Below are 14,156 nucleotides of genomic sequence, written 5' to 3' on the forward strand. Positions count from 1 at the left end.
GCAGAAACTGGAGAATAGCCTGGGCTGCAATAAATAAGTGAGGGACCCTGGAAGTCCAAGTACCTGAAAAGCACAGCCCCAGTGAGGAGGAGGAAAGGTTTAAGGTGAGGATAGTGTCTAGTATGTGGAAAAAACTTTTCTTCTTCAAAAGTTTCTTCCTAGCCAGCACTGGCTGATTTTTTAAAATGGCAGAACCTCTGGGCTATTTATCAAGATGCTGGTCTACTACGTTTTATCTAGGCCACCCTTGCAGAGGGTGAATTTCAGAAAGGCTGATTTTTTATTCTCTAAGCTATGCATTTCATACCAGTGTGAGATTCTTCCTTTTTGATTCCTTTTGCCCTTAAAGTTATGCTTCCTTATTTTTCTCAACCTGTCACCTGCTAGAGCTGTGCTGGCTAGAAGATAAATGGTGATGCAATGGATAACATTTTAGGGTGTTGACTATGCTAGTGACCGTGCTAGTACTTTACATATATTAATTTATCACTCTGGCTCTTTTTCTCATCTAAAAGTGATGGAACTGAGGTTACATTCTATTTTTGTAACCCTCTGCTGCTAAGAGGCAGCTCTAGAGTTTGGACCTGAGTCTGACGTCTGTGTGTCTGCTCTAACCACCAGGCTCTTCAGCTCAACATGAGGGACTGTTGGCACTGGACTTAGAACTTGATGGAAGAGAAGAGCCAGACTCAGTGTGAGCAGTTTGTTCTGTACTTCTAGCATTTTCCTGTCATGCGTCTTACATTGCTGATCTTTGGGGTTGGGGGGCAAGATGTGGAATCTTACACAACCCATTGGTTTGGCACAAGGAAAGGGACTTCTGTCTACTGGGCATGTACCGTAGGCCAGGTAACGTGCTAGGTGTGATAGGTGTAACAGTCCTTGGGGCAGCCATATGGTGTGGAGGCAACTTCATTAGACCGCTTTTACGGATTTGGAACTAGAAAGGCTCCAAGATGGTAAGGAACTCAGTTCCAATCACATAACCATGGAGCTAAAACTCTGAACCAGGACATAACTCCCTAACCTTTGCCTGGCTACCTCTGCTCCCCGCCTCTGAAATTCATGTCCTTTCCAAGATAAAGTCATAACCATGCCAGGAAGTCTTCCCAGGAGAGAGAAGCTACAAAAATGTCAGGAATCCTAAAAATACTTGAAATCAGAGAGAGATTTCCAGGCAGTTCCATTGTTCTGAGGAACTGGAAAGTGGCAGAAATTTCTCCTTTTCTTAGAATTGAGAAACAGAACCTTTTCAGACCTAATTACACAAATTGTCACAAGAAAAGTGACTGCTATTTCAGTTGGTAATCTAACACTTTCTGCCTGTTACTGAGACACACTTTTCTTCCTGCTTCAGCTGTTCAGCTGGGCCTACTTAGAAACTCCCAAAGTGTGGGTAGCAGATTACCTCAAGCTAGAAACATTAAAGGAACCACTCAGTTGGGTGGCCAGCCTGATTATCTCCATTGCCTTAGGTTTTTCTTTTGCTTCCTTTGTATTAAGAGTTGCCAACAAAGCTGAGAAGGAGGCCTGAACTCACATTCCTCCGACTACCCTACTTCATTCTCAGTTCACCCTGCAGCCTGTTCCAGTCACTCAAAGCCCACAATCCTCTGACATCTGGGATCCAGTGCATAAGGGTTCTTTTACCACAAAAGGGATTTTCTTTCCTTCTCTTTATTTGGTAACTTGTAATTTTCAGTCAATCTATCCAATTAAAGTACTGGGCACACTCTCTGCCGGGCTGTGGGGATACGAAGAAATAGGAGTTCTTGCCATCAGGAAGTCCTTGGCTTATTCATTCAGTCCTTTTGAATTCTGAAGCCACCAGGGACCCCCACAGTGACTGGCCCAAATCCTTGGATATTAGAAGAATTGTGGACTCTCATGGAGAGAAAACTGAAAATAGTCACTCCCAGCATCTTGGTCTTGAAATGACAGTGGAGGAATGGACTCAAAAGTGTTTTCCATTCAAATGGTACATGCATCCAGGCTTCAGCAGGAACTTTCTGCAATACACAGGTCTCCTCACTCCAATCCCGCCTCCTCTTGCTTCACCACTGGAACAATTTCTCTCTTACCCAGTCCCATTGAAATGGAACTCTGAACTCGCACCTCATTTGTTCAAGCTTGTGCAAGTGGGCATAGTGCCTGCACATAAATACACACACCTGCAGCCTGGTCGTCACTCTGACAGAGTTAACTCAGTGATTGTAGTCTAAACAGCAAACATATTTAGATTTTACCTCTAAAGCTTGGTATTGATTCACTGCAGAGCACATTCAGCTTTTCCATACAACTGATTTTGAAGAACTTGCAGACCCAGAAAAATAAACTTACTGTAAATCACTGAACAAGTCAGTAATTCAAAGTTTCTGTCAAATATTTCAGAATAACTTCACGATATGAGCATTTCTTTATATCTCTAGGTTTTTCATAATGAAATATGGTGATATGGCATCTTCTTTCCAGAGAGCTCCTAAAGTATTTACAAGCAAGTTGTTAAGCCGAACATTCCTTAACGTAGTTAAGCCATGTATAATGTACTGCAATGACTTTTCGACAAACATTTGCACTAGAGTAAAGGAGAAATTAAGAGATGACTATCAAAGACCACCACTTCCAAAAGAGGTAGGCCAAGATTCTCAATCTCCTGATTCCTACACTGATGTATTATTTACTTCATGAACAGGAACACATGCACACAACTCATCAAAATTAAAACTGAGAATGTAGTATATGCCTGATGTCCAGCTAACCTAGCAGCACCCAATCTTCTATCCCAAGAGAAGTGATAAGCAAGGAAAGAATATAGGATATAACCCATATGTAATTAAATTAACAGTAAAAGGCAACAGTGATGCAAAGAGCTGACTCATTTGAAAAGACCCTGATGCTGGGAGAGATTGAGGGCAGGAGGAGAAGGGGACGACAGAGGATGAGATGGCTGGATGGCATCACCGACTCAATGGACATGAGTTTGGGTAAACTCCAGGAGTTGGTGTTGGACAGGGAGGCCTGGCTTGCTGCAGTTCATGTGTTGCAAAGAGTCAGACACGACTGAGTGACTGAACTGAACTGAAAAGGCAACAGTACAAGGAATGTTGTAAGGCAGTACCTGATGGATTCTGGTTTCCTAGTAGAGACCGTCAGGTCTGGGAGACCACAGAAGGAAGAGCTCCTGGTGACATGGAGTAGCTTCTCAGTTTCTTACCATCCCAGGTAAAAATGCATGACACTCTCTGCAGCTTTACAGTTTTGCCACTGTGATTTGATTCTGTGTAAGTTACATGAGAATCCGATTTGGAATGAGGTTCATCTTGTGAGCATGACAAAGCCAGTCAGAGTGCCAGTGATAAAAGACTGTGTATTAGTGAGTGGATCAAGTTTGCAGTGAGAGACAGCCTTCAGGAAGAGACAGAGAAGGAAATATAACAGAGGGGATGACAGGGAAAGAAGAGCTGTTCTTATGTGACCAGGCACATGTTATCTGGTTTACCCTAAACCTTGCTGGACCTCTGTCTTGCTTTTGCCACTTATAAAATGTGACTTAATGTGCAATGAGTATGAAATCAGGAAATCTGTGTCTTAGACTCTTTGAAGATTCCTCCTGTCCTCTCATCTCCAATCCTTCCTCTCTGTCAGAATCTGTGCTTATATCTGTAAAATGGGAGTAATAGTAACTCTTCTACCATATACTGGTTATAGGAATATAGCAAGAGAGTGTGTGCAAAATCCTCAGAAAATTTCAAGCTACTCTATGAACACACAACATCATGAAGTACTATAAACATATGTCATCATGTAGCAAAGATGTTTCAGTGTCATACTGGAAATGAAAGCAATTTAATTAAATCTTCACTTATACAAAAAGTGAAGATTTTTTGGGTGAAGATCCATGTCTCATGGAGGAGGACCTGGTGCATAATGTGAATCCATGTTGCAGTGTAGGGTTTGAGGTCCATCAGGTACCTGAAATTATTCTAACTGCCAAATCCTAGGCATGGTTCTCCAATAGTTTGTCTTTTATTTCCATGGTTGGTAGTACAACACAATCATAAATGATTTTTATGCCAACAGAGTCCCTGTAAAAGTAAGTAACTGCAGAGTCTCTTAAAAAATATATAATTGAGGCTGAATGGGAAGGAGAACATCCCCTCCAATGTGATACGATGTTTCCTTGATCCTGGCAGGGCTTTGAGAATGTGGCATGGCCCCTTTCCTTTTTACTTCTGTGAGAGAGGAGATTCAAAGATTTACTTCCCCCATTCTCAAACCATGAGCCAAAATGATCACAGCTTTTAGGAGGAGATGTACAGGTGCAGTTTTACGGAATGAGGAAACCACTGTCTTATAATTTCCTGGCTTTCCCAAACATAATAGATACTACTTGTATCTCTACTTTGAAAATCTGGCTTTTTATCACAAACGCATTCTAAACTAAAAACTAGAGCTACCAGAAAGTGTTAAATTTGTATGACCCTGGGAAATTCATTTACTGTCCCTGGGTCTTAGCTCCTAGAAATAAAATGAGGGGCTAGGACTAGATTTCTGAATCTCCTTCCACCTCTACTCTTCCAGGCATATCTCATTACAATACTTAGAGTATGCATTTTTTTTTTTTTTTGCCTTCAGGACCCTGGAGAGCAACTGAGCTTGCCATCTTCACAGGGCTGCTTCTGCGGTAGATCAGCAGGCAGCTTGCAGTCATCTCAGTTGATTTGTGTGTTGACAGTGCGGCATGCTGCTGGTGAAGAAAGGCTACTTACCCTAGATACCCAGTATTTTTTTTCCAACCCCCCCCTCCACCTTCGCTTGCCTTCCTTCTTGCTAGAGTAGATGCTGAATATGCAGTTTTGGATATGGAGATCCAACCAGTTCATCCTGAAGGAGATCAGCCCTGGGATTTCTTTGGAAGGAATGATGCTAAAGCTGAAACTCCAGTACTTTGGTCACCTCATGCGAAGAGCTGACTCACTGGAAAAGACTCTGATGCTGGGAGGGATTGGGAGCAGGAGGAGAAGGGGACGACAGAGGATGAGATGGCTGGATGGGCATCACTGACTCTATGGACATGAGTCTGAGTGAACTCCGGGAGATGGTGATGGACAGGGAGGCCTGGCGTGCTGTGATTCATGGGGTCGCAAAGAGTCGGACACAACTGAGCGACTGAACTGAAGGAATGTTGACATCTTATTCTCTCCACCTTGTGCTCTTTATTTCTTTCAGACATCTTCTGATCCAGACATGTGACAGTGGACAGCCTTTTTGGGGGTATATAGGCTATCCTGGCTGTGAAGGCCTGGTAGCTTGGTAACCTACAAGATAAAGCAGTGTAGTGTAGCCAGAGGATGATGGATAGTTGTACTGTTAAAAACAGAACAAAACAAAAACCAAAAAACAAAACACATCCTCTGAATACTGAAGGGAAAAAAGGCTTTGTTGCTGCCAAACCATAGGCACTTAAATAATGGGAGATAATGAATCTAAAGGTCTAGGTAGCCAATGTAATACATTCCAAATTGTAGATTATTCTACAAAGTTAAAGGTCTTCCCTGGTGGCTCAGTTGGTAAAGAATCTGCCTGGAATGCAGGAGACCTGGGTTCAATCCCTGGGTTGGGAAGGTTCCCTGGAGAAGGAAATGGCAATCCACTCTAGTATTCTTGCCTGAAGAATTCCATGGACAGAAGAGCCTGTTGGGCTACAGTCCATGGGGTCACACAGAGTTGGACATGGCTGAGTGACTAACACTTTCATTTTCAGCTTAGTAGAAAATGACTGCTTAATTGTTAAGGCGCTCGGACATGACCGTGTTGGATGTCTCATTCTGGCTGAGACCCACACACTTGTATTCACACTTTGTACCCTGCAGTTTATTTATTCCAACCTCGTTAGGTGGATTCCAAGCTTAACTCTGTCCAATCTTCTAATGCCATCAGTAGCAAACCCATTTCTAATTTTGTCTTTTCAAAAATCTTTGTCTTTTTTCTCTTGTTGCCTGGTGGGTTTAAATATGCTTTGGTCAACAGTGGCCTCAGTGGCAGAGAGGTAGGAGGTGAAAGGATTAACTGAAGTGGATGATGAGAGAGTGGCCTGCATTTCCCCATTTATCTACATTCCTGGGCTTTCAGAATTACAAATGGAAAGGACTAAAAAGAAATAACAATAGAATCTTCTCTTTATCTGGTGGCTTGTTGGCTACCTGAGGCCATGAGTAGATTAACAGGAAGGTACATTATTGCATACACAGGACCTAAGATGTATTAAAGTAGAAGGGAAAATAAGACTTCGTTTCCAATTTAGTGATTTCATCTATATGCCTTCAGACACATCTTGAGTTGTGATTTAATGCATGGACATGGGTTTATACAGGATGAATGGAAGGGGGGAAATAGGCTGCAGGAGATATAATGTGTTTTGGTAGGAGAAAATATCAAAGCTTGCATCTTTATTGTTACAGTTCTACTCTGTCCTTGATAATGGATACGTATGGTTATCCCTTAAAAAGGAAAGCAGCAAGAGAAAATAAAAACTCAAACCAGAATAATATATATGATGGAACTCAATTTCTTAAAAAATGTACATTTATATATTAGGTGTCTCTGTTCCTTTTCTGCTTCACTTGTTGGAAAGGAACACTGGGGAATAAAAAATGCACGAGCCGTGAGGACTTTTTAATTGAAAAAGAAAAAGAAATCCAAATACTACATTAGTTTTCTAGTTAGAGCAGGGGTACTGATGTTGTCATTGAAAAGAACTGATTTTCTATAGTACTGGAAAGAAATTCATCTATCTCTCTGGGAACTTTAATTAAATTAATGTTATAAATAATAGCAGCCAGAGTGGCTGGATGCAAGGAAACAGATTTATAGCTGAACCTGTTCGGCTGCTTTTCTTGTAGGGGGTATGGTGGAGATGGGGTGTGGGGATGAGGAGGCTTGGAAGGAAAAGGTTCTTGTGAATGTTTTTCCCTGCTCTAACCCCTTTAATTCAATTAACTCTTGCCCCTCAGCTCATCTCTCTTAACTTCTTGTGAGTGTGTCTCCAGTAAGAGCTACAGAGACCCTCAGCCAGCTGGTTAATGTGTCTGGGCCTTCACCTGAGGGTTTTCCTGGGCAATTAGAGTGGAAATAATTTCCCTTCTCCATAAAGGGTCTGTGTGATGCCATCTCTAACTCTTTCTCAGGGAGGTCCTCCTGCATCTTTAGTCACTAGTCTGTCGGTATGAGGGTATCACTTTCCTGATATCAAATTTCACACATAGGAACTTACAGGCTTGGAGTTGGAGCTCTCAGTGGGCTTCTTTGGGATACTCAGAGTACCTGTATTACCCAGAAGGGAATTTCATTTCCAGGAGAGGTAAACAGCTATAGTTCATCCTGGTGTGTCCCCAGCACAGCTCATTCAGTTGCTCAGTGTTCTCCAGGTTGGTGCTGTCTTTGAAGCACAAGCAAGGAGGGAGCTGAGGAATCTATGATTTCAATTTCTTGAATTCTTTGACATTTTGGCCTCAGAGACCCAGCACCATGCTGGGAAAAACTCAGACATTTTGCTCAGCCATTGTTGAGTTGAAGGTTAATATTTTGGACCTTTAAAAAATTTTTTTTTAAAAGTGATCTATATATTCCCTTGATTTTTTTTTTTTTTTTTTTTTGGTAAAAGCACTCTGAGGTGGATGTTCTTGCATCTTATAGATGGAGACTTTGGAGGTACTGAAGATAGACGTGACTTGTCCAGGAGCTCATAGTCAGTGACAAATGGAAACGAGAGTCCAGAGGTCTTTCCTTATTTCTTTTTCAAGGAGATTATCCTTCACCAATCCCCTCCACTTTGTTCCCTCTTCTCTTCCTCCATCTTTTTAACACCCCCATGTGACAAGATATCACTTCTAACTTCTCATGGAATAAGTATAATTTATCCTGCTTATAAACTGACACCAACAAAGGCCAAATTCCATGTATTCCTTTCTCAGACTGTGGAGGCTGGTACCTCCAAGGACCTTGTTGGGCCAAAATTGACCTTGTTACAAATTCCAACCACTGTTGGTCTTTGGACTCTATAGATAATTTCACATCACCTTTTTAGATTTAAAGACTCTCCCTTCCCGGAATCTAGTATTGATAGACAGGTTCATGACTTCAATCCCACAGAGATAATATGGGGTTAGGGTGTTGAATGACCCATCATCCCTATATGATTTGTATGCTTTGCATGTGTCTCCATACTGATGTGCAATGGCCAAGGACCTAATCTTAAATCATGACTGACCGCAAATGAGCCATTTGGCCATTTCTTCAAATGTGAAATAGAAACATTACCCTAGTCTCCAGTGTTACATGGGTGGTTTTACACTGTTCCGATATAAATTTCGATATTTGCTATTTCAAGGTGATAAACTCTCTGTGTTCTTTAAGGTGACTTTGCAATCACAAGGTCTCATTAGAAACTACTGGTGGTGAAATAAAGGGTTGGGGGGTGGCTGACCCCCACTTAGGAGGGCATTTGTCGTTATTGCTTCTTTTGTTGGTATCTAATTAGATATGTACTAGAGCCTGCAGGAGCCAATAAGAGCAAGGCCTAGGAAGTAGGTGAGCATGCTGAATTATGAGTCTTTTTCACAGGCAGCAATCTTTCACGGACATTACGGCAATACATAAAGACTTCACACTGTAAACCAGATCACATATTCCCTTCCCACTCCAGCACCCACATAAGCTCATTTAATGGCCTCCTATAAGCTTAAGGCTAAAGGTCACTATCCTTAATATAGCTTAAAATTTTTTTTTTTGCATAGTCTAGCCCATGTTTCCTTCTTCAATTTCTTCTTACACTACATTCTTTTAGTTCTTTAATTACCATATTCTTTGAAGCCTCAGGATTTCTGTATATGCCATTTCTTGAAAATCAAATTCATGTCTACTTACCCTTAATTTTCAGGACAACAGAAAGAAGTTTCTTGTGTCTTACTATTCCATCATAAACTGTTTCTCTGCAGAGTGGTTTTTGATCATTTGATTGATATCTGTCTTTCTCACAGGCTGCAGACCCCCCTCAAGAGCTCACCCTTGCATCACCAGTGTATATCGTAGAACTGTCACATAATAGGTGTTGTAAATTTCAGTGTGATTTGTAAATATCAGGCCTGGGGAAAGATGAAGATAAAGTTACCCTGGCATTTCTGCTTTGAATTTCTGTGGATTCTTTTCTGGAGGAAGGCAGTTAATCTGTAGAAGACTTCCGGTGATTTCCTGGTCTGATTCACAGCACAGGGTGAGCTGTGCCCCACTTGCAAGTTGGACTTACATGTCTCCTATGTCTGCAGGAGCTCTGGCAGGCACGGGAGAGTAGAGGTAACTTACCCATGGGGCACAAACATAAACTGATCACTGATAGGATTAAGGGGAATGTGCCCTCTCTGTTGGAGAGAAAACACAGTTGGGTACCCTTGTCTGGTCTGTGGACATATCAGCATCATCCAATTCTGTGGGTCTGTTTCTTCAAATTATAGCCGAAGCTCACAATAGGATCTCCCATCAAGCCCATTCAGTAAGCCCTTTGGGCAGGATTCCATGAGAGTCCCAGGCTGTTTTGGTATAGCCTTATTGTGAAATTCAATGGATACATTTTTTCTTTAATTTTCTTAAATTATGTATGATTCACATATTACACAAAATTAAAAACAAAAAGTATAACAAGAAGAAATGTGGGAACACAATTCCAAGCAATAATTGTGGAGTTTGGGGTGAAAATTCTTGCAGTATAGGTTCATTTTATATAATGAAATAACTAATAAATTTATTAAAAGCCTTCCCCATATAAGTGACATAATATGTAACAAAATACTGGATAACTTATAAAAAATGAAAATACAAACTGTTCCAAACCATGTGATACCAATCACCCTGTCCCTAACTCCTTTGCACAGAAGTCATCATTATTACATTTTATTTCTCTTCTCTAAAATTTTCTTTGCATATGCAAACATGTTGTTTTCAATAGTAAGACAGCACTGTATGTATTTATCTTTAATTTGCTTTTTCATTCAATCGAGTAAAGCCTGATGCACCACTGGTGTGTAGCAGGAACATACTTAAGAAGAATGAGTGCTGTAGATTAGTCTGGGCAGCTCTGTCCCTTGGCAGTGTGAGGAACGGTATTTACCTGCATGCTCTGCTGCTGCTGCTGTCTCTTCAGTCGTGTCCGACTCTGTGCGACCCCATAGATGGCAGCCCACCAGGCTCCCCCTGTCCCTGGGATTCTCCAGGCAAGAACACTGGAGTGGGTTTCCATTTCCTTCTCCAATGCATGAAAGTGAAAAGTGAAAGGGAAGTTGCTCAGTCGTGTCCGACTCTTCGTGACCCCATGGACTGCAGCCCACCAGGCTCCTCCATGCATGGGATTTTCCAGGCAAGAGTACTGGAGTGGGGTGCCATTGCCTTCTCCAAGCCTGCATGCTCTAGCCTCATGCTTTGGGCTGTTATCTATGCCTCTGGCCTGACATGCGCAGCAGTAACATAGCAACAGGGCAGGAAGCCAGGCACCCCCGCCCTTGGATCAGCGTGGCCTGTCTCAGCTGTGTAGCTAGGTGAGACTGTGACAATTAGCCTATGCTGAAATGGGAGTTACAGGATCAAAGTGGGTGTGTGATGAGGGTTAGATGTTCTGAGCATAGGCATGTTGCTGAAGCTTGTTTTGTGTGGCTGAAGTGGAACTGGTGCTGGCCAGGCTCAGGCATCAGGTGAACACAATGAGAGAATGTCGTTTCATGGTTAAGAGCACAAGCTTTTGGAGTTGGCTAGCTCTGGGTATCACCTCTGGCTTTGTCACTCCTGTGGGATCCTTGGAAAGTAACAACTCTTAAGTCCCAATCATGATAAGGTTGCTATAATGCCTCCCTCACTGGGTTAGTGGAATTAAGTGTGCCTGTTATTTTTTCACTTTCATGCATTGGAGAAGGAAATGGCAACCCACTCCAGTGTTCTTGCCTGGAGAATCCCAGGGACGGGGGAGCCTGGTGGCCTGCCATCTATGGGGTCGCACAGGGTCGGACACGACTGAAGTGACTTAGCAGCAGCAGCAGCAGCGCACAAGAATCAGATGAGACATTCCTGGTTGCAAATAACAGGACTTCCTAGGTGGCGCTAGTGGTAAAGAAGGAGCCTGCCAATGCAGGAGACATAAGAAAAATGGGTTCAATCCCTGAGTTGGGAAGATCCCCTGGAAGAGGGCATGGGAACCCACTCCAGTATTCTTGTCTGGAGAATCCCATGAACAGAGGAGCCTGGCTGGCTACAGTCCATAGGCTCACAAAGAGTCAGACACGACTAAAGTGACTTAGCATGCATATAAGGATATATAATGTTTATTTAACCAAAACTTTTAGATGAGGCAGTAACTGAGATGAGCTGGTGCTCAGACATGTCATCAGGGGCCAATGCAGTCCTTTTTTATCCACCTACTCCATCATCCTTGCCAGGGAGAAGTGTCTTGAGACAGTGACAAAGGAGAAAGAGGTCACCATGATTGTCTTAGACCAGCCATCCTTCCTTTCATGGTGCTGGCCCATTGCTCTCTCAGTAAAACTGAGATACTTTGGAGAGAGATGGGGAAATGGCTCTTTTATAGGCTGTCAGCAGTGTTGCTGCCATGTATCAATAGTTTATCACCAGGGCTGTTGCTGCTGCTGCTGCTAAGTTGCTTCAGTCGTGTCTGACCCTGTGCGACCCTATCCCTAGGATTCTCCAGGCAAGAACACTGGAGTGGGTTGCCATTTCCTTCTCCAATGCATGAAAGTGAAAAGTGAAAGTGAAGTCGCTCAGTCGTGTCTGACTCTTAGCCACCCCATGGACTGCAGCCTACCAGGCTCCTCCATCCATGGGATTTTCCAGGCAAGAGTACTGGAGTGGGGTGCCATTTCCTTCTCCAATGCATGAAAGTGAAAAGTGAAAGTGAAGTCGCTCAGTCGTGTCTGACTCTTAGCCACCCCATGGACTGCAGCCTACCAGGCTCCTCCGTCCATGGGATTTTCCAGGCAAGAGTACTGGAGTGGGTTGCCATTGCCTTCAAATTGTTCAATAAATGCTGCCGATACTTGGTTCCATAATGATAATGGTTTTCCACATCTGGGCAGAACCGATATGAACAGGAGGACAGATACAAGGAGATAATAGGAGTAGCTGGTTAACCAGGAATCATTTATATATATGGATGATCCTGCCATCAGGGAATCTTCAAGGCCATGCTCTAACAGGAGGTAGGATATGAGTCCATTTGAGAGGCTGGCCTGGCTTCTGTCTCCAGAGCCCATGAAAGCTGTAGGCTGGGTAGCTCCTGTTACATCTTTACTTTGGGAAACCTGGCCTCTGTCTGTTGCTGCTGCCCTCTCGGGCCCTTTAAACACAGCTGCCCTTTCCACATGAAGTTCTGTGCAGGTGCATCTGAGCCGGTTCCTTATGGCAGCTTTTTCCCAGGCCTGTCTTCCCTCTTACTCTTACCTCACATTCTCATCCCTCATCTTCTTGGCCTGCCTATCCCTGACTTTTGATGCCTGCGGCTTTATATGATCAGTTTGGCAACTTATTTGGATTTCTTCTCTGTTGACTGACCTCAGAATGTCATGGGTCCCCTGACTGCCAATCGCCAGCATCCTCCCTGGCAGGACAGCCCTTTCTGCACTCCATACTTGGGTTTTCTGATTTCTTGATGTTGACTCCTTCCCATAGCTTGATCTTCTCTTTTCTGCTATATTTAACTACAAGTAGGATCCAGGCCCACTTGGGTTGGGAGGGAGGAGGGGGTTGTTGCTTACTCTCTGGAGTTAGAGTGGTGCAGCAATGGACTCGACGTCTACAGGTGGGTTCAAGGCTTCACCTGGAGGCAACCTGGATTCCCTTCAGTGGAGAAGAGCATTGTGACAACCTTGAGCATATCACAGAGCTGTTCAACATATGCATTATGTGACCAAGCCTTGCCCTAAATCTCATCCTTGCAAAGTATCATGTGAAAAAGGTGACTGTATATTTGCAGCATAGGCCATCCTGGGGGTTGACCCAGATGTTGCCTGCATCAGAAGTGACTGTGCTTTGGTGTTGGCTCCAGTAGCCCCGCAAGGGGGAGATAACCTGGGATGGTGGAAGAAGCCTTGGGGTCTGGGCTGGCCATCTTCCATCTGCCTCTCCAGAAACATCTCTCCCCTCTCTGCTCCACTCTGTCTCCTAGCAGGCTGACCTCTGTGGACTGCATCTGGGAACTCTGTTGCCATCTCTTTCTTTTTGAATTTCATCAGTAGAAAGAATAGGCTGGAAGTCGGATGGAGGGAGGTGAGGCTTTCTACTCTCCTAGCTGTTTCTCTATGGGGTCACATTGGACTGGGTCCCCTTTTGACTGAAAGCCACAGGCCCTATCAAGCGACCCTTTTTGAGTTCCTGGCCCCTTTATGCCTCGAAAGGCAAGAGCTCCTGAATCCCGTTCTGTATTTACATTCTCTCTGGTACCATCTCTTGTGGTTTATCTACTCCCTGCTTGTCCTGCAAATAACCCCTTTAATTGACTGTCTTTTCAAATGACCAAATCTCAGTAGGGTGACTGTTTCCCACCAGGATCCTTACTGTTACAGGTTCAAAGTTGGAAATGTCAGGTCACTCTCTGACTTTACTGCTTCCTAGCTGTGGGTCCTTGCACAAGTTTCTTAACCTTTTTGAGTCCTAGGTTTCTCATCAATAAAAGCAGGGTGACAAGAATAATTGCTTCTATCTCTCCGAGGAGGAACACACAGTGTGAAAATGTCATGTAGACTGTAATGTGCCATGCATGGGGCTGGGGACAAAGGGTGCGGTTCTTGTTGTCTCTGTGATATGCCAGGAGCTTTAAGTGGAAACCGGGGGAAGCTGAAGGCTTTGAGGATGGAGCGCATAGGTCTCTGAGAGGGCTGTGTATGCCCACCCGTGTCTCCTGCATGGTTAATGAGAAGCACAGCTGACGGGAGGACGGGACCCCACAGATTATCCTTCAAAGCCAAGCCCACAGGACCTCCTCTTCCATTCACCTCGGCCCACAGGTCCAGCTCATGTGGAATACAGATGAGATTCCCTCCAATTACAGATACATTATCGAGTGGTGACATTAGCCTCTGCTCAAATGGATTCTCTGATAAGGC

General features: G+C 43.6%; 1 protein-coding gene across 40 annotated transcripts in view; it reads left to right on the plus strand.

Annotated features, from left to right (window-relative positions):
- NELL1 (neural EGFL like 1) overlaps positions 1 to 14,156 on the plus strand; it is a 1,048,536-nt gene that overhangs the window by 175,123 nt on the left and 859,257 nt on the right. Inside the window, exon 4 of one of the 40 annotated variants that reach the window (XM_086385558.1) lies at positions 622 to 694. The exons of the other annotated variants lie outside the window; for them this stretch is intronic. Within the exon in view, the coding sequence (XP_086241684.1) occupies positions 622 to 694 (73 nt within the window). The remainder of the gene's footprint in view (positions 1 to 621; positions 695 to 14,156) is intronic. 40 annotated transcript variants of the gene reach the window in all.

This window comes from Bos grunniens, chromosome 29, assembly GCF_055505025.1.
Source record: "Bos grunniens cultivar Pamir isolate PY7600 chromosome 29, Bosgru_T2T1.0, whole genome shotgun sequence".
NCBI lineage: Eukaryota > Metazoa > Chordata > Mammalia > Artiodactyla > Bovidae > Bos > Bos grunniens.